Source organism: Solanum stenotomum, chromosome 11, assembly GCF_019186545.1.
Source record: "Solanum stenotomum isolate F172 chromosome 11, ASM1918654v1, whole genome shotgun sequence".
Taxonomy (NCBI): Eukaryota; Viridiplantae; Streptophyta; class Magnoliopsida; order Solanales; family Solanaceae; genus Solanum; species Solanum stenotomum.
In genome coordinates, this window is record NC_064292.1 from 6,465,493 (window position 1) to 6,490,481 (window position 24,989).

Genomic DNA, 24,989 nt, shown 5'->3' on the forward strand with positions numbered 1-24,989 from the left:
ATTCGGTTATTAACCATACACAAAAATAAAAGAATCAATTCATTTAAAATGTGAAAAAAGTGACAACAATCCATTCAAAAAGAAAAATAGTTAGAATGACTTAAATTACTGAACTTTCAATCACTAAATTTACTATCAATAAAGCTTTAAAATTCACTATATTGGCCTAGAAGGAAGAGACAATAACATTTTCAGTCTCACAAAGAATTGACATAGACACTCATATACATGAAATAAATAAGATAAATGTTTCATCTTGGGCATTTTTGCTTTCAATAAGTAAATTATAAAGAAATTTATGAAAATATGTATAAGATCTTTAAAATTGTTTATAAAAATAATATATTAAGTATGTATATTAATAAAATATATGTATATAATTCATCGGTTCGGTTCGGTTATTTCTTCGGGTTTTTTAGAATAAAATCATAACCAAACCAAATACTATCTGTTTTCAAAAATCTAAAACCAAACCAAACCAAACCCAAATAAAATTGGTTTTATTTTATCGGTTTGGTTGGTTTTTCGGTTTGAATCGGTTTTTATCCAAACCGTGAACACCCATGTGTATATCATATTTGTTTTTTAAAAAAGGACAAAGATTCCTATGAGCCAATTTGAAATGAATAATAATTAATTTTTTAAAGAATTGAATTGAACGAGTCAAAATAGATGGATTAAAAATTGAATAGATTGGACAAAACATGTTTTTCCCTTACGAGATTACAGGAAAATGAATTGAGTAAAAAAATGGGAAAAAAGAAGTGTCTTGCATATAAATTTTTACCACTTGGCTATGATTAAATTAATATGCATTCACATATTAATTTGTGATGTTTTGATTAAACTGTTTGATCCAGTGTAAATATTTATAATGGACAAGTATTTTCTTCTCATAATTTTAGCATATTCTCATGGTGGATCTAAACTTAAGAAGTTGTGAGTTCTATTAAACTTAATTATATTTATTGTTGAGATTTATATCTGTATTAAAAATTCTTTTAATATATAAAATAATTTATCTAGAATCCAATAAATAAAAAATATTTATGTTCAGAAATCATAAAATTTAAATTATATTTAAATAGAGATATATTTCAAGAAAATGACGATAAAATTAGATAAAGTTTGAGAAAAAAAGTAAAAGAAAAATGCGATAATATTAATTAAAAGTTGTGATAAGACTTTTTTTTCTTATTTAAAGTTTTTAAGGTATACAGCTGTAGATATGACATATAAGATCCAAAAAAAATAATGTAGGCCAAAATAATAATAAAATTTAATTTGAGAAATTTTCAGAGATAATTCAAACATAAATCATTTTGTTTGTTGAAAATCAAATTTTAGATATAAAAATATTAGAAACCAATTTTAGATTCATTTATTTTTCACTTAATATCAAATGAAATAAAGTATTAGGTAATTTCTCTTTATTTATTTAAATTTAAGTAAATAAAGTTACTTGATATCTATATTGGTGAAAGATAGCAAGCGTTGGAATCGAAATAATATGAACATGATGCGAAAATTAATAAAGCAAATCTTGAACGATAATAAATAATAAACAAAGAAAATATACTAAAAGATACATAATCTTCAATAAGATTCGATCAATTATTCTACGTTGAGAAAACTAATATAAAACTATTGAGAGTATAATCTCTTCTCAAACAAAACTCTTTTAGTGACTAAATTGTGGATGTTATTGTATGAAAGGTAAGAATATTCAATTTACAATATGTCAAAGCTTATTCCCAAAACAAAAAAATCAAACATTAAAAGGACATTTTCCAATAAAAAAAGATATTTATACTGAACAAATTTGAATATTTCTCAAAAACAATTGAGATATATACAAGCTGATTCAAACATCATTATTATAACAAAAAAAATATTTGATAATTAAATGTATTAGTGAAGAAAAAAAAATATTAAATCAACTTCTTTATATCTTTTTAAATTTTGGTGGATAGAATTATCGATATGTACACTAATAAGAAGAATTTAATGTGGGAACTATTTTGGAGTGGTTGAAAACACATCCCCTTCTCCAATTTTGTCTCATTCCTTTTGTAGGAGACAATGACCCTCATGCATGGACCCAACTTGGTTTATTGTAGTAGGCCATTTTTAAATCCTAATTATTCCATTCGTTTCAAAAATAAGTATTGATTTAATAATAATTAAAAAAATCAAAATGAGCATTGTTTTAAAAATTCAAATAAAAAATAATAATTGCCATTAACTATACGTTATATTTATTATTTTTCTTAATAAATGTTAGATAAATTAAAACAATATTTATTTTGAAACGAGAAAATAAATTGCTATAGAAATTTGATTTAAAAAGTCAAAGATAAAAAATATCGTAAGAATCAAGTACCAGGTGATCATCTAACAAGTATAAGAGATTGATGACTCATTTCTAGATGAGCAAACATCAAAAGTTAATGGCCATAATAACTTCCAATCACACAACTCAAGATTCCAATTAGAAGCTACAAAATATGTTTTGTTTGTTCTCTAATGAATTCTACAATGATCATAATTTAGTCTAAAAGGAGCTTTATCTCCTTACTTTATAAAGAGTATTATGAAAGTTAATTACACTTTTCTCCATAATCAACTCTTTCTTATGACAGTCAATATAATGATCATAATCATCGGACAAAACCAATTTACCAAATCAAATCAAAAAAGCACATCAACCACCATCAACAAACAAAACTAATCCTACCAAAATAATTGCCACAGTATAAAAAATAATAATAAGTAATTTCTTTCGATCTATCACAGACATAATAGTGCTCGCAAACTAACATGAACACCAACAACATAAAAAGAATGACAACAACACAAACATGAAATAGAGGCATTGCAAACACGTCCTTGCCTCTCTATCTCCACAAAGTAAAGACAAGGTTGTTACCTCACTAGGATGTTATTGTAGAGAATACGTCAAACTCTGTTGTGCGTGAGGATGATATTTGATATTCAATCAGAATAATCTATAGTGTTAACGAAAATAGTATAATAGTGATAAAAGGGAGTTGAAAAAAGGTCTAATAATACCATAATAATTATTTATGTGGGAAATATTTTTATATAATTTATAAAATTCACAAGGCACCACCACCCATGACTAGCTACTACCCTACAACCGTACAAGATCCTAATAAATAAACAAATCACATGGAAACATCATGCTTTTCCACAAGGAAAAGAACAAGATTAGCAAAAACATGATGCTTGGCCCATATCCTTGACCTTCCACCACCCATCACCCAACCAAATCCTTCATGCAACCAGGCCCTTTTCTTGTGTAACAATTGTCTACATGTATTTTGTCAGGATCCAATGTTGAAGACAAAGGCATTGACTTATAAAAGATTTAGAAAATGAACCTTCCTTCTTTTGTCCACCTATAATAATAGCAATGTACAATAGAGCATTGGCTAGCAAACAACAACAAAAACTACTGTCTTTGTTGTATTCATATAGCCTCATATTCATATTGGTGGGTCAATATTGATTAACATCCAAGAAAAGTCCACCACAAATTACTTCTTCTTGCATTCTTACCGGTCCAAAAAATTTGACTTTTTTGAGTCTTTATTCACACTAGTTAGTAGTAGCTATGTTGCTTCTTTTGAAGGATCTGATACGAGTGCAACAACATTTTCAAAGAATCTGAGTGATAGAGGCTAGTAGTATTCCATTGAGGTATCAGGGCAACTTCCATCAGAGAGAAATTCTTTACTGAATGGAGGAGGAATGAATGGTGGTGAAGTACATCTTAAAAGTGCCCAATTGACTCCTTGGAAGAATGGATGGTGTTTGATTGCTGTAGCACCCATAGTTGATCCCATTCTTCGCGCGGGATCCTTAGTAAGGAGTTGTGATATCAGGTCTTTAACTGGGGCTGGCATTGATGGTTCCTTAGGGAATTCGAGGGCTCGAGCAACGATGTTAGCTAGGGTTAGTTCATGATCTATACCTTTAAAAGGTGTTACTCCATATAGCAACTCAAATATGAATATCCCTAGTGTCCACCAATCTACTGCACTACCATGACCTTCACCTGATACAATCTCTGGTGCCAAGTACTCGTGAGTTCCCACGAAGGACATTGAACGAACATCGACTGGTTCAGCTACAAATTCAGGGCCACCAAGATGTCCTGGCTTCTTCTTTCGCTTTCTTTTCGGGTGGAAGCATGATACAGCAGGTACTATACAGTTTGGCAGGATACATGAAGAAGCTGTGAACTTTGGTGGTTCAATTTTGTACTCATTTTGTTGAGGTCCACCATTAGGTGTATTTTTACTTGAAATCACTTGAGCTGGTGTTGATGTAGAGGTATCACATTTCAGCGAGAGATCAAAGTCTGTGAGCATGATATGACCATCCGATCGGACCAAAACATTTTCAGGTTTCAAGTCGCGGTAAACTATTCCCATCATGTGAATGTACTCCAACGCTACCACCACCTCTGACACATAGAACCTGGAGATACCAAGTAGTAACATTAGGATTTTCACTAAGAAGATTCGAAATATAAGAAGTTAAACACAAGAAGATAAGACTAATGGAAGCATGAGGGAAACAAAGAAAAGAACCATAGTTAAATGAAGCAAGGACTATAGGACTCAAATTTTTTGGGGGTCCACCTTTTTTATTTGGTATTCAATATTTGTATTGATTTTTTCAATTAATTTGATTTCGAGACACACGAGAATGATTAAAGAGGAAAGTGCTCCCAAGCAAGATTTTTGTCATTCTAAGGTTCGAAACCAAGGAGGGTCCAAGAACTCTAGTTAAGGAAGGATGCGGCCCAATTTTCGCTGCACAAAGAAGTTTGTTTCAACTCTTTATCATATGGGGAGGGGACCAATATGCTTCTGTAAAGATAGCAAAACTACTCTATACTTTAGTTTGTGGAATATGTGCTGGCCCCCTAATTGTTTCCCCATGCAACGTAGCAAGATTTAAAAAGTAGGTCCTTGAAACATTGTCCCTATATCATGGCGCAACTTTAATGTCCTCTTCTCCTTTTTGTGCTCTTCGTTTGGTTGCTTTCCACAAGTGCAACATTATTACATTTTGTACTAGATTAATTAAGATAAGAAAAAAATGTTCGTGGGATATCTATCCACAAAAGAAGAAAATATCAAGGACTTTCACAAGTGCGGTCTGAAAAAGGTTTTCTAGGCATACCTTACCCACCTTTATGGGATAGAGAGGGTTGTTTCTGATAGACACAAGGAAAATAACGATAACAAAATAACAAGATGAACAAAGTAAATGAATCGAGTAGTAGTAAAAGAGTCCTTTTAGTAATGGTGGTATCCGAATTAACCTGAGCACACACGTCAATTAGTTTCACGAGGTATTTGCCATCTCCTACTAGGATAGATATCGATTATCTAGGTAGACAATTATACTTGAAAATATCATGGGCAATTGAGCAAATTGAAAAGATAATGCAAGTATATTAGAATAAACTCACCCACAAATTAGTTGAAAAGTATGGCCTACACAAACAGGGCATATCTTTATAGGTAAAATATATCCTTGTACTTTGTAGGCAAAACAATGAACATGGGAAGCAAGAAGGGAAGACTCTGTACCCCCAATAATTCTGATTAGTTCAGTAGGTAGTGCATTTTGACAAAGAAATAAATTATTATGGGACATTATTTTCCGTCTACTATTTTAGGTGTGAATAGTTGATCTTTTGGTTAGTACAAGTTTGATAGACAAAGTTATCTGATACATGTGTTGGTATAAAGTAGGAGATATTATAACAATAATAGTTATTCAGTGTAATCACATGTGGGTCTTGAGAGGATGGGAAGTACGCTAACCTTATCCCTACTTTTGTGGGATAGAAAGGTGATTTCTAATAAACCCTAGACTTAAGAAAATCGTGTTTCATAACATGTTTGTGCAAAATGCACGAGTAAAAAGCTAAAAGTAATGACACTAGAAATAATATTGATAACCAAAGAAAAAGGAACAACCGTAGTAATAATATTGTTCCAGATTATGACCCTGCTCTACCACTGAAAAGAGAGAAATCGCTTGACTACTTACTAACTATCTACTCGATATAAGGTAACAAATATTCTGTAAAATTGGTTGAGGTGCGTACAAACTGATCAAACACCATGAATATAAAAATAAAAAAAATTATCTGATTTTTCTTTTTTGTTTCATGTGTCACAAGGGATCATATAATCAAAAGAGAGGTCCATCCAAATCATAAAAATCCAAATGTAGGCAGTGAAATGTCAAGTCAAAAAAAGTAATAATCTTGAGGACAGGATTTTCTGCTCAATCAAAAACTACTTTCTAAAGTAAAAGCTAGAGAAATTAGATTTGAATCATTTCACTAGTTTCCTTCTAGCCATATTATTATTTTTGGTCTAGCTAGGTTGTCATTATCTGTATAACTTGTGTACCAACATGGCATATTTGTCAATTATAGGAATAGTTAAATATATATATAGGGCCTCCTATGTAGATCAATTTATTGAAATATAATATGGGACCACTTTGGTAAAGAAAATATTTTATGAAAAAAATAGTTTTCAAAATTAAAATTCCAAATCCCTTATATTAAGGAAAAGTTATAAGGCAAGACTATTCCTTAATTTTGGGAATAATAACTGGAAAAGCTATCACATTTTAAAAAGTTTATTTGACAAATTAACTTTGGACTCATAGTTTATAGAATTTCATACTAGGATATTGCCAAAAATAGAATTTAAATATTTGAAGAATTAACTATCTTGATTTCGTTAATAAATTTATAAAGAATCTTCGAAGACTATCTTTCTTAAGAAAGAAGGCAAAATCTTTTTCGAATTAGATTCCACATAATATCAATGAGGATTATTGTAGAGTGATAGTTTAATTAAAAATAATTATTTTTATTAAAAATCCTTCCATTTAAAAAAAAAATAATGTAAAACTTACTATTATGAAATTAAAATTTAATTAGATCTCAATATGAATACATAAACATCGACCAAAAAACATAAAATCTACACAACTACTCAAAACTTTAGTGGCTCTATGTTCATTCTTTTCTAGTGTGATAACAAATAATAATCACAGATTCAATTGATGAAGTGGTGAAAAGAGTAAAGTATACAAAAAATTTATCTCTATTTCGTAAAGGTCTAAAAGCATATTAGTGGTAATAGGGTGGAGATCGCATCAAATAGGAAAAAATACTCTAAATCATACGACTATAATGAAATATATGATCAATCAATATTTTTAGAATTTAAAAAAGAGTTGGAAGAAAAGATTCATGTTTGATTTGAAGTATTAGTTCATTTCGAAATTATTTTATTCTGCCATTTATATTGAAATAGTGAGATTACTATATGGTATCCCATATCAAAGGTGAGATATTTCATTTATGAATATCCTTATTTATCTCATCTCACGTATCAAATTACATATTTATAACCGACTTTGATATTATAAAATTTTAGTATAAAATATTTTCTTTAAAAAAAAGGACTAGAGACGTGATTAGCTCCTTCCTTTTTCACATGCACCTCATCAAGTCAACTATTAAAAAAAATTAATGAAATATGTATTGATTGATTAGTACTCCCATCATGATCATTAAAAGCTCTATCACCTCCAACTAAACGATAATTAACAAATCCCAAAACAATTATGACACACAAGTTCTTTTTCCCCAGACCAATATGCTTTAAAATCGACTAATTCAAATTCATACCCATTAATATGTAATATACATATTAAATATTTAAAAATATAATACATTTTTAGACGATTTAACACTACTATAACAACTTTTAAAAATTGTAGGGTTCGTAAAAACCTTGTTTTTTGATCCACGTGGTGAGTGCTTATTGGCTGAAGTTAAACTTTGACTTTTAAGTATAAAAGTCATATTAGTAAGCACGTGTGGATCACAACTTATAATAATAATAATAAACTAATCATAATTTTCTAATTATCTTTCCTAATTAATTACCATTTTAATCAATGATCCAGTGTGCACAAGTCCACTATAGATCCAGTGTGGCCTCAGTGAAAAGAAGAAGAAGATGACAATGACCAACTTAGATGGAGCCATAATACTGACAATTACCAGCTCCAACACCACCTGGTGGGCCCCACAGGAGCAAAATCGAAAAAGGTAGAATCGAGAAATTCATCCGAACTCAACAGAAAAGTATACAATATATTAAACTCCTTTAGTTTTTCATGTGTATTTGTTTTTTTATATTTTGATTGCTTAGTGAAAATGTTAGTTCCGTCACTGTCAACGTCAATTTCAAAAAAAGTAGATTAATTACGAACTTCGTAGCTAATTTGAGAATAGCTAACAAAAATCCGTCTCTAAATAGATAGCACGAATTACAAAATTAGTAGTGATTGCAGTTGATGTATTGTGTGTGTATAGTTTAAATGTACTAGAGAATAGTGTACCTGACAGCGGATTCAGGGAAGCGTTTCGCCGGTTGACGTTGCCGGAGTACGTGTAGATCACCGCCGGGGCAAAACTCCGTCAATAAACACGACCATTTCGGTGAATCAATAGAAGCATAAAGCATCGGAAGGAAAGGATGATCTAACATTTCAAGTATTTCCCGTTCAGTCCTCGCTCTTCCTTCCTTATTACGGCTCGCAAGTTCCTTCTTATCCATAACTTTCGCAGCAAAGTACGCCGATACCGCCGTCGATTTCGAAATCTCCGTTACAGGAGCAGCTTTGATTTCTGCGAGGAAGACAGAGCCTATATCGCCGGATCCTAGTCGATGGAGAAATCGGAGATCAGTTAGAGAAATTGCCGAAGAAGTAGAAGTGGAAATACCACGTGTAATGGCGTCCCAGTAAGGATCACCGGAAGGAGTAGCGGCGCGTGGCTTAGTGATATGGTGGTGAAGAGAGTTGGAAGAGATACAAGAAGCCGTAGCCGTCCATGTGGCTTCGGAGCCGGAACTAGTCGACCGGTTAATGTCAGTGGCGGTGGTGGTGGTAGTGCTGGTAGTAGAGTTGAAGCTGATGCTTTGAAGGTCATCGGCTAAGTCGTCGAGCCATGGCTCCATTTTTGGCTCGAGTTTTTTGGGCGAAGAAGAAAAAATGTGAATGAATAAAGAGACGTAGAGAGCTTTTTTAAGGTGAATTTTTTTTCCTCGGGGAGCGAAATTCGCTTTGGGCCTTGAAAAAAGGGGGAATTGGGCCACGTAAAGTCCGTTGTTTGTGTACTATATTTTGGGTACCATTGGGCCCATAAAACATTTTCTTATTCCAAACTTACGTTTGAACATGCGGTATAAAGTCATGACTTCAAGTCAGCATTTAAACATACGAGTTGTAATCATGATAAATCTCAAAGGATTCTAAATCAAGGTGGTGTCTTAGTTCTTTGCGTTCGTGAAACCATGATCGCATTCATGGAGAAGGATTGCTCTTGACCTTTGTGTTCGTGAGAGTCACAACGCGTTCACGAAGAAGGACTAGTTGGAACGGGTCGTGGTCATGATGTAGTGGTCCGGTCAAGTGATATCTTGTTTATGAACTATGGTTTGCTCATTTAATAAGATTGGATAAGAATTGGATTTTTTTTTAATAGTTTTCACAACTTGTAGGTTTTCATGTTTAAGGAAAAAATATCTTAAGAAATAAACATGTACTTCATTTCAATTTGATTTCATATCTCATGTCCAAACTGATTGATCCTCCTTAATCAAGTATTTGCATGGATTCCCTTATTTAGTGGTGATCTTTAATTAATTTTTTTTGGTGCTTCTCATTTAATGAAATTTTGAGAGTCAAAGTATCTTTAATTATGATTTAAATTTGCAAGACAAAGGCTTAAAGAACCTTGGTCTTGTCTGACATAAATTGTGTAGTATCTAAAGTCACACAACATATGTTTAGAGAACTTATGCATTGTCCGACATAAGTTTCGTACATAGGAATGAGTCATAACTTTGTGGGTTGAAAAACTGAACTTATGTCTTCTATGAGCATAAGTTCTATATGAACTAAGAGGAATAAGTGGTGGATTGTGAACTTCCTAATACATATTGTTCTTACACTAAACGTATGCCTTATAATGCATAAATTAAGTTGTGTCTTTGAGTTTTTTTTGGCCTCGTAAGACATAACTTGTGTCTTGTAAATTTATTTGCCTAATAATTTTTTTTGTTTTAGTTTTTTTTTTCTAGAGATATTTTTGTCCACTTTATTATTAGTCAAAGTGCTTAAGCGTAAAGGACAAAGATTGAAGACCACTAATTTAAGAGGCAAAAATTAAAAATCAACCAAAATAAGAACATTATTTATGCGGAAGACAATTATTTATTATTCGTATTTTATCTCACATAAAATAATAGTTAAATTTACACATAATTTTTATATAGAGAGAGACAACCATAAGAATAACTAATTACAACATAACTAATGCTTAGTTTTTATGCGGTGTATCAAATAATTAAATAACCAAATATTATATTGGCAATACTAGATTTCATCACGTCTCATGTACGAAACAAAAACTATTGCAATTATTTTATTTGATTTCCCATTTAGTATACGATACCCACATTGAAACTCGACTATTTCAGATTCACGCCACATAAGATCTCAATTTAGATAAAATTACTCCCTAACAAAGATTTTTTCATATCAACACGAGACCTCTGATTAAGAAAAAAGCTACAAAGTTTTAATTTCAACTAGTTTCTCAAACTAGACTAGAAATAGAAAAAAAAAATCCCATTATGAAATAAACTTGCTGTATTTTAAAATTATGAATTTGTAAATTGTAGTATTTACTATTTATTGCAATTTTGTAAATTTCCTCACATTTACTTATGTTCATGCTAAAGCTCAATCCACTATTGGTGGGTTTTATGGTTGTGCTTATGTCTTGAATCGGAAGCGAATTTACATCGGAATTTATGAATATACGTAACTTAATAACTTTTGTTCAGACTTTATATATTTATTCAAAAAAATTACTAAGTATTTAATCGTAAATTTCAAATTTCAAATTTGTTTTTATCGCATTCTTGATTGGTCGTGCTTTATCCAACCATCAAATTATTCAAATCAAAGGAGAAAATATTAAATGAGAAAACGATAGTAAGAAAGAGTTAAAGGATAAATGAATAAATTCGAAAATGACTATTATGGAGTACAATTTATTAGCCCCTTGGTTTGAATTTTGAAATTGTTACATTTATGGTTGTTCGAGGAATAAAAAAGTAAAAATAATTAAATTAAATTAAATTAAAGTGTGGAGATGTTGGTTAATTTTTATTGGTGGTAATAATTGTGTGTATTCAAAAAAAAAAAAGTGTATTCAACATTACATCAAAATAAGCAATTTAATATAAGGTGTTTAGATATAAGTCGAGTGATATCTAAAATGAAATAGTAACATTTGAAGGTGGAGTTGAAAATTCGGTTATCAAAAATTAAAGTTGTGATTGGACATACAGTGACTCACCAAGATTGATGACCAAAAATCAATTTCTGCTAAGTATTTTTTAAAAAGAAAAAATAACCTATAAATCGATTATAGGTATAAAATAAATTAGATTCTTTTTTTTAAAACTAGAAGTGCTAGGTTTGAGTCTAATAATGAAATATATTTTACTAGAAAAATTTTTCTCTCACAATTAAATTAATCGAAAAATTCAATACAAATATTAAACATTCAATGTAAATATAAACCCCTCGTTTTAGTAGCTTGATTATCCTCTGATCGGCTTCGTGGACATGCAATTTACTTGAATTTTTGTCTTTTTTTTTCCTTAAATAAACATCTTTCAAAAGTTGACCCAAAAAATATTATTGTAATATTATAACAAAACTATGTTTTGAAAAAAGGAATAATTCAAATAATGGACGTTGACAATGTGTGGATAACCTAATAAGTCGGTGAAATAATTCCATATTTATTCAATCTTGTCCAACTCCATATTTGTAATTATGTCCCACAAATTTATAACAATAGAAAAATGTAGTCTTGCATCGAAAAATCGTATTCAAGCTCTGTGGCTAATTTGTGCTTTTAAAATTTTCAAATTTACCGAACTGAAATATCTTAGTAGCTAAAGGAAGAAAACGGATAATTATGCATTTATGCTTAATGATTTAGCTTATCAAATATCAATTTTTAAATATACTAATTCACTAGCCAATCAGTAAGTTATCAATTAATTTGATATTGGATTAGTAATTATTAGACGATGTATTGGGTCAAATCATTTCTGTAGTGATTTCATGTTCTACTTAAGTTGATAATTATGTTATGATAAATCACATTGAGAAATATATGAAAGTAAATTTTGAAGGTGCATGCACATAAACATTCATTTAACAAATATTCTGATAGTAAAAATGTAACTATGATAATTTTTAATGGGTTAACGACTTATCCAATAAGAAAATTAAGTAGTCCACCTCTGTACCAATACAACGTTAACTATAAAATTTTACTCCGTTCATCAACCGTTAATCCGATAACCTAATATGAATAAGTTAATAAATTAATTTCACGATTGACTTATCCGTTACGATTCAATTTTGGAAAACCCTAAAAAAATACGTATCTACCTAGTATATATATATATAATGATTACATAAACTGCAGTATTAAACAAAGACTTCTAACTTGCCTCCTTAAGTTATATCAAATTCACAATAATGGTATATACCAATAATAGAGGACCACAACTATAAATTTAATTAATGAGTATTACTTATTGTTCATAATTAAAAGTTGTATAAATAGGGGTCATGTACTCCTTATTTTTTCAGCTAGTATTGTTTTCCAACCACCGGTAATTATTTGTTCATCTATATTAATTAATTCAAAGAAGTTACTATTTTTGGGACATTGAAAAATACATTATCATATTACTTACTTCAAAGTTTAGGGGACAAATTAAAAGTTGACATTGATATACTAGTACTAGAGTCTAGAATTTAAAACCTAAGTATCTATATTATTACTCATATGAACCAAAAGAAGAGGCAAAATAAGATTGACTTGATAGGTTCAATTCAACCTAATATTTTTGAAAAATGACACTATGTATAAACATGCTATTAAATAGGTTAGCGCCCACTTATTTTAATTTCAATCTGACAAAACTTATGATGTCACTTCTTAAATCATGTGATATATTATAAATAATTATATATATTGTAAAAAAGGATGACGTCTCGACCCATCATCATTCTTGAGGAGCTCACATCGAAAAAACCTTTCTTTCTCATCAAATTAGCGATGCAACTTTGAGATAATAGATAAGGAGAAGCCCCCCTCTCCCTAATAAATCGTAATAATCGTTATCGTACTCAATTACTACTAAATAAATTATTTTTCTAAAATTGTATGTACATATCAATACTCCTAAAACACACATATGATGGTTGCATATTAAAAAGAGGCCTTCTATAAAAAAAAAATCAAAGATATTATTTATGTTATCTATTTATTGAGCAAGAGAATACAAAAACACATAAAAGAACTTGGTACAATATATGAAGCCTTCTTAATATAAGATTTGGGCTATTTTTTTAGTTTTAACTTGAGAAAAAGAGTGGTCAAACCCAAATAGAACAAGTTATGTTATCAAAAAAGGGGGTTGAGCCCAAATAGATAGGGATGACAACGAGTTGACAAAATGGCACAACATAACACCCTATAGACTAAATTAGCAAGAAATAACCCACTTTTAATTTTTTAGCAAGAAAAAGACTTTGTTTTATTTATTTGGCATTGAATAGTTTTTGTTTTTTTTTAAATGTATTTTTGTTCTCCTTATTTTTCTCAAATACACGTTCTAAAAAAATATTGTTTTATTATCCCTATTTTATCTCTTTTTTATTTTTTTATTTTGTGAACACTTTTAAAATAGAGTTCTTCTCATTTTTGTCTCCTTTTTCTCTTTCCAGAATTCTTTTCATACGTAATTCTCTCCCTAATTTCAATTCTTCTTCTTAATTCAATCTGTTTATGGAAATCAGATATAACAATATGTTTTTTCATGGATATTTCTAAAAATCATCTTTATATATAATCTTGTTCTTGTCAAATTAATTGTTGAATTTCATGATTTGTAGAATTGAAGTTCTTTCAATTTTGTTTTTGCGAAAATTTAGGTTATTCAACCTTCTTTTGTTTTCTTTCTAAAATCNTTGAGATTATATAAGGAGAAGCCCCCCTCTCCCTCATAAATCGTAATAATCGTTATCGTACTCAATTACTACTAAATAAATTATTTTTCTAAAATTGTATGTACATATCAATACTCCTAAAACACACATATGATGGTTGCATATTAAAAAGAGGCCTTCTAAAAAAAATCAAAGATTTTATTTATGTTATCTATTTATTAAGCAAGAGAATACAAAAACACATAAAAGAACTTGGTAATATATATGAAGCCTTCTTAATATAAGATTTGGGCTATTTTTTTAGTTTTAACTTGAGAGAAGGAGTGGTCAAATCCAAATAGAAATTGATTGATGGCCAAGCCCAAATAGCTTTCAAAACAAGGTATGTTATCAAAAAATGGGGTTGAGCCCAAATAGATAGGGATGACAATGAGTTGACAAAATGGCACAACATAACACCCTATAGACTAAATTAGCAAGAAATAGCCCACTTTTAATTTTTTTTAGCAAGAAAAAGACTTTGTTTTATTTATTTGGCATTGAATCGTTATTTTTCTTTTTTTTTAAAATGTATTTTTGTTCTCCTTATTTTTCTCAAACACACGTTCTAAAAAAATATTGTTTTATTATCCCTATTTTATCTCTTTTTTATTTTTTTATTTTGTGAACACTTTTAAAATAGAGTTCTTCTCTTTTTTCTCTTTCCAGAATTCTTTTCATACGTAATTCTCTCCCTAATTTCAATTCTTCTCCTTAATTCAATTCAATTTGTTTATGAAAATAAGATATAACAATATGTTTTTTCATGGATATTTCTAAAAATCATCTTTATATATAATCTTGTTCTTGTCAAATTAATTGTTGAATTTCATGATTTGTAGAATTGAAGTTCTTTCAATTTTGTTTTTGCGAAAATTTAGGTTATTCAACCTTCTTTTGTTTTCTTTCTAAAATCCTTTTCATATGTATATTTGCTTCTCTTCTAAATTTTCTCTTATTCTCCTTAATTTACTCTGTCTATGCAAATTAGATATAACTGTATGTTTATCGATTGATCCTTCCAATAATTTCTGTTAATATATAATTATGTAGCATTTCTTCCCCCATTAATTTTGAAAGTTCGTGATTTGTGGAACTAAAGTTTTTAAGACTTTTTTGGCGAAAATTCAGGTAATAGTTTTTTGAAATTTTTGTTCTCAATTTCATGGGTAAGAAAGATCTTCGTAAAAAATCAGAATGTTGATTTTGATGAATACAACCAAATATATACCAATGAATTCCAATCTCAATTTAAATTAAAGTATACAAGTTTATTATGTGAATACAAATCACTAAATACACGATGAATACGAACTAATGTATACATAGTGCAGTTACCGTATACATAAATAAAATCACATGTACAATTAATGAATAAATTTTATATATGTATCATATTAATCTCATTCTTGTATTCATTATAGTAATACATATAATTGATGGTAATATTCTTGTGTATACAATATAAAGTTTATGTACACGTGCTACAATTACTGTATACATCAATAAAATTTACACGTCTATTTTTATGAATATTTTTTTGTGTATACATATTTTTTTGATGTATACATTATGTAATTGCAACTTTAATTATTGTATAATGCATGCATGTGTATTATTACAGTTTCTAATAAAATGCCATTTAATATTATTTGATTAATTATTGTCGATTATGTGATAATTAATACACGTTAGAGCATTATTAATACATTTTCTTACCTTAAAAGTAGTCACAATCTTTTAATAAGTTATTTAAAGAATTATAAAAAATTAATTCCTTAAAAGTGTATATATATATATATATATATATATCACTTCTTAAAAGTAGACAATGGTTTTCTAATAAACTAATTATTGTTGTTTGGTAAAAAAAATAAAATTCATAAAATTACAATAAAATATATCTTTATGTTTCTGTAAATTGCGTTACTATTTTTTTTAAATAGACGGTTAAATAAAGTTGAGTTTAAAAATTTAAAGAAATTGAAAAGCTAACTTCCTTAATTATAGGAGTTAAAAACAAGGGAGAAAAAATAATCTCACATCTCCTTAATTAATGTGGGTTGGTTGCACATAATAAAAAAAGAAAAAAACTATAAAAAGTTGGTTTTATTTCTTTTAGGCTAATACATGCTAATTTTGTTTTAGACTATTAATTGCTAATTAATATTGGGCTATATATTGCCAATTATATATAATAGTTGTATGTCTGTGTCAATTTTCTCATGTGAGTTGGGACCGAGCGTGACATATGCTGGGAAGGGTGGTTTTAAACATACGTGAATGTGAAATGGGTCAAAAGTTAAAATTAATTTTTCTAAGATCGAAGCAGAGACAATTTTTCATTTTTGTGTCTCTCTTGATCCGACAAAAGTATAAACTTACATTTTAATTGACAATTTATGATTTGAGCTTGAATACGTAAATTATTTATGTCAAAAATGATTTGATTAGTCAAAGACATAACGTTATTGAGGTAATAGATGAATAAAAATGGATGATATTATTGTTAAAGATAAGTAATTACTTAACCTTAAGAGATTAGATGAAAGAATATCATTAGAATCATTTTTCAAAAATTAGAGCTATTATTATTTTCTTAAAATGCAACAACGTATGCACGCTCTTTCAAAACATATCATGTACATTGTGTGTATATATATATATATATATATATCCATACTATACACACGCTTACACAAATTATACAATTTATTAAGAATATGTGTATCAATGGATATCTACGGTAAAATATAAGAAAATTTATAATTATTTTCAAATACCACCATAAGTCCATAACATATATATAATTATAAAGCATAATCAATCACATTGGCTAGTTTGGTAATGCAAGAAAAACAAATTTAATAAGTAAAAAATTATTTTAAAATTCAAAACAGGAAAGAAATAATTTAAGATAATTTTTTGTAATGCGAAGTTTATTTTCAAAAGATTAAAAGTCCTTTATCATCGCTTAAGAGATTTCATACTCTAATAATAATATAGATAATCCATTATGGTTTGATCCTATTACTATTTTATTTTCAATATTTTTGATATTTGTCAAAATTATAATATTTGAGTATGACAGCTATATTCTAGAAAGGTAAATTTTAAAGAGTTTAGTATTCATTTATTATAATGAATATCATTATTATTAGGAAATTTCACATAAATCCACAGTGTTAAGGGCTAGTTATATTTTATTCCTATTTTTTTTAATTATAAAAATCTCTTAAATTTGGTGGAATCTAATATGTCCCAAAAAGTCTCGATACATTTTGTTTCAATTTCGGATACATTCATCAACATTCCGATATATCGTATCTCAGTTTCGGATACACCACTCAACATCCAGATACATTGCGTCTCGATTTGAAATACATCACTCAATGTCTTGATACATCGCGTAAGTCCTAATCCATCACGTAAAGTGATGTATCCGACTGTTACATAGCGTAAAGTGATTTATTATAGGAGAGAGTAGAGATTTTTATAATTTTTTTAAATGGTAGAAAATTTTAAAGAATATGATAAAATAAGTTGCATATTTAGATAATTTTTTCTTACTACAGATAAAATATTATTATAGAGAAGTAAAATATAACATGAAAAATCTTTTTTTCAGAAAATTAAATTATGATAGTGAAATGTTATTACTATGAGGTTTGACTTATCATCAAGTGGAGTAATTCTTATTGTTCAAATAAATACTTCTTCCTTCTTAATTAAAGTTTTAATTTGAGTTTTTCGAGATACAAAATCATCTTTATTAAAAAGTGTTTTATGGTGAATTTTTTTTGGTGCGAATCCGAGTTTAGTGAACACCGCCTAATTGTTTCTCTTGTCCGCCATTTTTGAGCTCTTCAATACAAAAATAAAAGCAAAAAATACAGTGTCACTTCTCGTGAAATTCCCCCCAAAATTCAACTCTTTCTTCCAATTTTTCATCTCTTTCTTCATTCAATTTCACCCTTCTTTTCTCGTGATCTCCAAAGTTATTGTAATAATCTCTTCTGGGTTTCCATTATTTTCAATTTTCTCTATTTTATACGCAATTACAGTTCAAAGAACCTTACTTGTTTCCAATTCAATGGAGTTTTGACCTCTTGATCATCTTATTTTTTTTTTCAGGTTTCTGCTTCTACCCACTCTCTCTGTATCCCTTTTTGTGACACAGCTGCATCTCTTTCCTCACTCAATTTCGCCCCTCTTTCTCCTGTGCAAAGTTTTTTTGTAATAATCATTTGTGGGTTTTCGTTATTTTTCATTTTTTTCCAACTTTATCTTTGTGGGTTTTCATTATTTTTCATTTTTTTCAACTTTATCTTTGTGGGTTTTCGTGATTTTTTTTTTTAATCAACTTTTTCCTTGTACCCACTTCAATTTTTTCTTTTTTAATACGCTTATACTGTTGAAAGAGCCTTACTTGTTTCCATTTCAATGGAGTTTTGAGCTCTTGATCACTTTTTCAGGTTTCTGGTTCTACCACATATTAATCTTTTCTCATTCAGTTTTACCCCTCTTTCTCATGTGTTCTCCAAAGTTTTTGTTATAATCACTTGTGGGTTTTTGTTATTGTCAAAAAAGTTCAACTTTGTACTTGTACCCACTTCAACTTTCTCTCTTTTGTATTCATATACAGTTGAAAGAGCCCTGCTTGTTTTCATTTCAATGGAGTTTTGAGCTCTCCCTTCAATTCTGATCATTTTTTTCAGGTTGCTGCTTATGGTGGATAATAACAAGTTTAGGTTGGTTTTTCCTTCTTTTTTTAAATATTTACAAGAAGTTGCAAATTTGTTCTGTTGTATTGGATTATTTTTAATCTCTTCTGCTTTTTGTTAATTGCTGATGAAGTTTGTTTGGTGATGCCATGACGCAGCTCTAGATTACTGAAGACATGACCTTAGATAAGAAGTTATGGAGGTCCCGGATTAGGGTGGAGGGTTAATAGGTAGTTGAGCGTCATCTTGTTGTTCCAGTGGGATGGGTTTTTCCTTTCATACATGTTGTCCAGCATTAGTAAGATCTGAACTAACTAATTTATCAACATTTATTTGCTTTTAACTTGTGAAGAGCTGGCTGTTCATGCTGTAAAAGGTGAACCATGGTAGACAAGGTTAATTATGTACTCTACAGACTTGCAATCCAGGGAACTGCATGATGCTTTTATTCAGCTTGTTAATGCAGTAACAATAGCAATAATAATGGAAAGGAAATAACTTAAGGCAATCAATAATATTGACGCTTACAATGTTTTAACTTGTCCGATTAATATCTACAGTATATCTGACTTTCGCTGCTTGTATCAGGCGTTGAATGCTGGAAGCAAGAAGCAAGTACCCAGTATGGTCGCTCTTGTTCATCTTTGGAGTTGAACATGATTGCTCTCCATTTTGGAGAGTTTCTGATGTACTGTTTGATTTGTGTTTTTCTTCCTCTTCATATTGCTTTGTTGGAAATGGGTTAGAGAGTTACTGGCGGACGCATTAAACTTTGTTTTTCTCAGTCTTATATATATATTTTTAGGAATAATGGCTAGGTTGCCTGGTAGTAGTGAGATTACAGAGTTACTAGATGATCCTGCATCTAAAATGAATAAAGGTGCACAAAAACATCATAATGTAAAGCATATAGAAAAGTATTGTATTGGAGATGATATTAATAAACTGTTTGAGGCGATAGAGAGTAGGCATTCCAGTAGGGGTGTCAAAGATGTGACGAGTAAACGTGCGATGAAGAGGCCAATGAGATCTAGCCCCTCTCGTGCGTCAGGCATAGGAATTTCTGAGCCTGTAAGTTTGAAGCAGGCCTTGAGAGGGTTATGCATCTCTCAGGCATCAGAGCTGGCTGCTGTGAAGAAGCAATTGCCAAAAGCGTCCAGGTTGTCTACAGTCTCAGAAACAGGAGCTGTGAAGAGACTGTACAGCGCTGTCATAGTTGAGGCCAATGATCCTGAACATCATGATGATGGAGGTATACAGAATTTGGTGGAGATATCCCTCGTTCCGGAGAGGAGTATGGTGGATTCTTTGCGTAAGAGTCCTGAATCTGAAAATGTTCCAGTGCAAGAACAATTCACTTATGAAGATGCATTGAAACATAAGGCAAGTGAAATAGCAGCAGAAAGTGATGCCCTTTATCAGTCAACTGATGGTTACGAGTACTTGAAAGAAGTGTCTGGCCAGAAAACGACATTGGAGTTGCCACATTCTTCAACTGGAAATTGTACTGATAAAGTGGAACTAGTACGAGATCAGATGGTGCCTTCTGTAAATGAAGCTCCAGCAGCTGCAATTGTAGCAGGCAGGGAGTACGAGCAAGATTTAAATTTTGTGTCTTGCTCCTCGTTTTTTGGTGCTGGAAATAAAGTCATTAATCCTACCTCTAACAGTCCAAGTCTGATAAAACCAGTTTTCAGAAGCAAAACCTTTTTTAAGAAGAAAGTTTTATCTTCTTTCACCAGCCGTCCGAAGCATTCTAATGGTGGAACTGATAGTGATTTGTCTTGTAGCACTAGTGAGTTTCCTCATCAGACACCTGAATGTGCTCAGAGTAATAATCAGAAAGAAGAGGTAGAAGTTAGTTCATCTTCTCTGAAGTCTGGTTTCGCCAAACTAGGTCTGAGCTCAAACAATTGTAACAAAGCAAGAAGTATACTAACACAAGCTGATGAAAGATCAAGGCCAAAGGAAAAGGGGCAGATGTCTCAAAGTTCGAAGAGTAGTATTGGGGATTATAGCAGCACCACGAGCCTTAGTGATGAAAGCTATCTCAGTGGGTCTAGTCGCAGTGGTTACCGGCCTCATATGTCAAAAGATTTGAGATGGGAAGCAATTGTTTGTGTTCAAAAGCAGCATGGAGATATTGGCTTTAGGCATTTTAAACTGCTCAGAAAACTTGGAGGTGGGGATATTGGGAATGTTTATCTGTCTGAGCTATTGGGCACAAAGTGTCTGTTTGCTGTGAAAGTCATGGATAACTACTTCCTGACCAGCAAGAGGAAGATGACGAGAGCTCAGACTGAAATAGAAATTCTTCAAATACTCGATCATCCGTTTCTCCCAACTCTCTTTGCTCATTTTACCAATGACAAATACTCGTGCTTAGTGATGGAATATTGTCCAGGTGGTGATCTGCATGTACTGCGACAAAAACAACCAAGCAATAGTTTCTCTGAACAAGCTGCCAGGTAATTTTTCCTAAATAGTGTACTTATCTTTGAAATTGTTTCTTTTTGCCCAATTCTCAATATGGATTACAAAAATAAAGGTAAATAAATGAGCCAATGAAATAAAAAACATGTTGGAGCCAATATGTTGAGAAAATGTCTATGCTCACAGCCCAAAGGAACCTCATTCCATGTACCACAAAATTGCTTATACTGATAATTTACTGATTGATAGCTTGAATTTTGCTATCACAATTATTTATATTTAATAGATAAGAACTCCAGTTGTGTTAATGTGCTGTTCTAACCCGTGTTTATAACCTAGCACAAGCAAGAAAGCAAGACAAAATTGGAAACTCATCTATTTTCTTTGAATTTGAAGAGGTTGAAAACTTATAGGAGCGGGGGTTTTACCCTGTGTGCATCCAAAGGATAGTAGCTGCGGTTTCCCTTGTCATCAATTTTTTTTGAAGAGGTTGAATTCTTGTAATAATTGTTTCTCCGTAAAATTGTGTTTTTTTTTAAAAAAATCCTCTTTACTGCTTTTATAAAATAATGTGCCAATCAAACTATCAAAGTAGCTAGCTTTTATAAAATAATGTGCCAATCAAACTATCAAAGTAGCTATCTTGTGTTACAACTATTTGTTTTTTCTGCTATTTGATGAAGATATTTGTTAAATTAGGTCTTAGGCCTAACTCACACCCCAAAAGCAAGCTCAAAGGAAGGAGGATTGCCCAATCCTTATAAAGAGTCCATCCATCTCATTAACCACCGATGTGGGACTTTTGTCATTCTTTAACACCCCACCTCACGCTCAGTGCTTAGCATCTGGTGCGTGGGTAATTTTTATTTTGGGGGCCCCAACATCGGGTGAGACAGGCCCTGCTCTGATACCATGATAGAATTTCGAGCTTGAAGCTCTTCTAGACAGAGATGAACAAGGAATTAGAAAGAGAGAAGAAGAGAGAATTTCATAGTGATCTGTATAATTGTCTTACTACAATGTGAAGCATTCTCAATGCTTTTATAGACGAATTGTAGAAGCATCTAGAAGGTTCTTAACTAACACACCTAATGCACATGTCAGCCTAACAACTTGTAACAAACTTTTCTCAACAGTGAATTTAATCCAACTGTTTCTGTTAACTAACTAACTCTGTTAACTAACTAACTGTGACAACACATTCTGCATCTGATCATTTTAACAATATTATTCCCTATAATTTGGATCTCCATACAAATTGTGACTTTGTAAGGGAGGTTAATGAATATACTAAGTTCGAACGAGGGAGTTTCTGCCTCTTTAAAATTTGAAGGGTCAGCGTGGCAGTATTCAGAAACCTCCATGTTCCAACATTGTCTGCTCCTTCCCTTAATGTTTTCACTTTTGTATCTTTACCTTTTTGGTTTTTCCTTTTTTCTTCGTTGAGCATTGGTCTTGTGTGTTTGGCAGAACTCTGAATTTCTGGTAAATGCTGCTTTCAGTAGAAGACGATATCTAGAGATTGCTATATGACAGGACGTTTGTGTACTATCAGTTGATTCAGTTCAATGTAAAAGGAGGGGGGGGATTGAAATTGTAGGAAAACAAATGCTGAAGCAGTGTAGTGAATAAATGGAAGTAATGTAACTGAGCTTCCATTTCACTTGCATCCCTTCTTACAACAACACTATATAAGGAGACTTTTCTGGTTAATTAATTTGGGGAGAAATGAGTTGGGATTTGCAACCTTTGTTTCGAGTCTTTCATCTCTTCAGATATTAAGTTTCACATTTTAAGACGAGATATTCAAAGTTAGTCTAAATATTTTAACCTATGGATTTTATTTTATTTTTTTGTGCAGATTTTATGTTGCTGAAGTTCTTCTTGCATTGGAATATCTTCACTTGCTTGGAGTTGTCTACCGGGACTTAAAACCTGAGAATGTGTTGGTCCGAGAAGACGGTCATATCATGCTGTCTGATTTTGATTTATCTCTTAGGTGTGCTGTTAATCCTACCTTGGTGAAATCATCTTCTCCCATCATGGAGCTTCCAAAAAAGTCTAGTCCGTGCTCAGCTAGCTGCATAGATCCCTTCTGCCTACATCCATCGTGGCAAGTATCTTGCTTTGGCCCCAGGTTTCTATCCACAGAAGCAAAGACACGTAAAGTAAAGGCTGACCTAGCTGCACAAGTCTCACCTTTAACGCAACTTGTTGTGGAGCCAACCAACGCTCGATCCAACTCATTTGTAGGAACCCACGAGTATCTAGCTCCGGAGATTATCAAAGGTGAAGGTCATGGCAGTGCTGTAGATTGGTGGACCTTTGGAATCTTTCTGTACGAGCTTATATACGGAAGGACTCCTTTCAAAGGGCCAGGAAATGAGGATACACTAGCCAATGTGGTTTCTCAATGTCTCAAGTTTCCAGCTAGTCCTACAGTTAGCTCTCATGCAAGAGACTTAATCAGAAGGTTGCTGCAGAAGGAACCCGAGAATAGGTTAGGAGCTATGAGAGGGGCAGCAGAGATAAAACAGCATCCGTTCTTCGAGGGACTTAACTGGGCGTTAATTCGATGCTCAACACCTCCAGAAATGCCTAGATCCTATGACTTGACAAATGTTGCTGTCCCTGACGCCAACCGACTAAAGAAGGAACGCGACAAGTGTCAAAATGAGTTGAAAAACATAGGAGAGGATATTGAGTTTCACATGTTTTAGAATACACTAGAGTCTGCAGGTATGAGAAGGACGGGTTTGATTTTACATTTTAACACATTGTGTCTGATCTATGTAACTAATAATAGGCAGTAATGTAACATATATATAGTGTACATGTTCTACAAAGTGCAACACATGAAGAGCATATAATGTAATCATGTTTTCATAAAATTGTTGACTGTGCTATCATGTATCAAAGATATATATTATGATGTCCAATTGGAATAGAAAAAACTCATGTACAAGCATTAGTGGGCAAACTTATCATGTAACTAGTAACTGTGTGTTGGTGGGAGGTAGTTGATTTTTCGTGGAATTAGTTGAGATACATACAAGTTGGTTTGGATGTTATGGAATGCTACGGTTCAGATATATAATGTAAAATAAACCATATTTGGTACCTTAATATTCGGTTTGATACCAACTCGGGGTTGATTCCACAAATTTTATCCTCAAAAATTATATTTTGATTGCGCTTTTACTATATTAATTGTACTTAAACTTTTAGATAATTATATAGAAAAGATAGAAAAAGAAAAATTGAATTGCAAAGTGACTCCAAGAAGTAATCAAATTTTTCTATTTGGTCATTAGTCAACCACTATCAACCACTTATACCTCTGTATTATAAATTTTTAATCCAAAATGTTAGTTTGAATAAAAAATTTCTATTCATAAATGTGTTTTCCCCCCACAAATTTCTAAATGACAAATATTAAGATTGCAAGATACAATTTTTTTTAAAAAAATATGAAATATAGTTATATTTGGGGTTTTATATCAAATACACAATACACATGTCAGGCTTTTCAAATGTTTTCAGCTGATACAATGTTTGATACAAGTGTGATATAGTTGATATCCAGCATGAATATAACTT

The 24,989-nt window shown here is 31.1% G+C and overlaps 2 protein-coding genes across 2 annotated transcripts; one reads left to right on the forward strand and one right to left on the reverse strand.

Moving 5' to 3' along the window:
- Positions 1 to 3,653: 3,653 nt before the first annotated feature.
- Positions 3,654 to 9,138, reverse strand: LOC125844676 (serine/threonine-protein kinase D6PK). The gene is made up of 2 exons (XM_049523993.1): positions 8,482 to 9,138; positions 3,654 to 4,506 (listed from the first exon to the last, which is right to left on the reverse strand). Exons 1-2 carry the CDS (start codon positions 9,099 to 9,101, stop codon positions 3,705 to 3,707), a joined length of 1,422 nt encoding a protein of 473 aa, XP_049379950.1. The 5' UTR covers positions 9,102 to 9,138; the 3' UTR covers positions 3,654 to 3,704.
- An 8,969-nt stretch (positions 9,139 to 18,107) lies between these two features.
- LOC125843545 (serine/threonine-protein kinase D6PK-like) lies at positions 18,108 to 24,326 on the forward strand. The gene is made up of 3 exons (XM_049522658.1): positions 18,108 to 18,983; positions 19,545 to 21,424; positions 23,251 to 24,326. The coding sequence occupies exons 2-3, from the start codon at positions 19,767 to 19,769 to the stop codon at positions 24,107 to 24,109; spliced, it is 2,517 nt and encodes an 838-aa protein (XP_049378615.1). The 5' UTR covers positions 18,108 to 18,983; positions 19,545 to 19,766; the 3' UTR covers positions 24,110 to 24,326.
- The last annotated feature ends 663 nt before the right edge of the window (positions 24,327 to 24,989 follow it).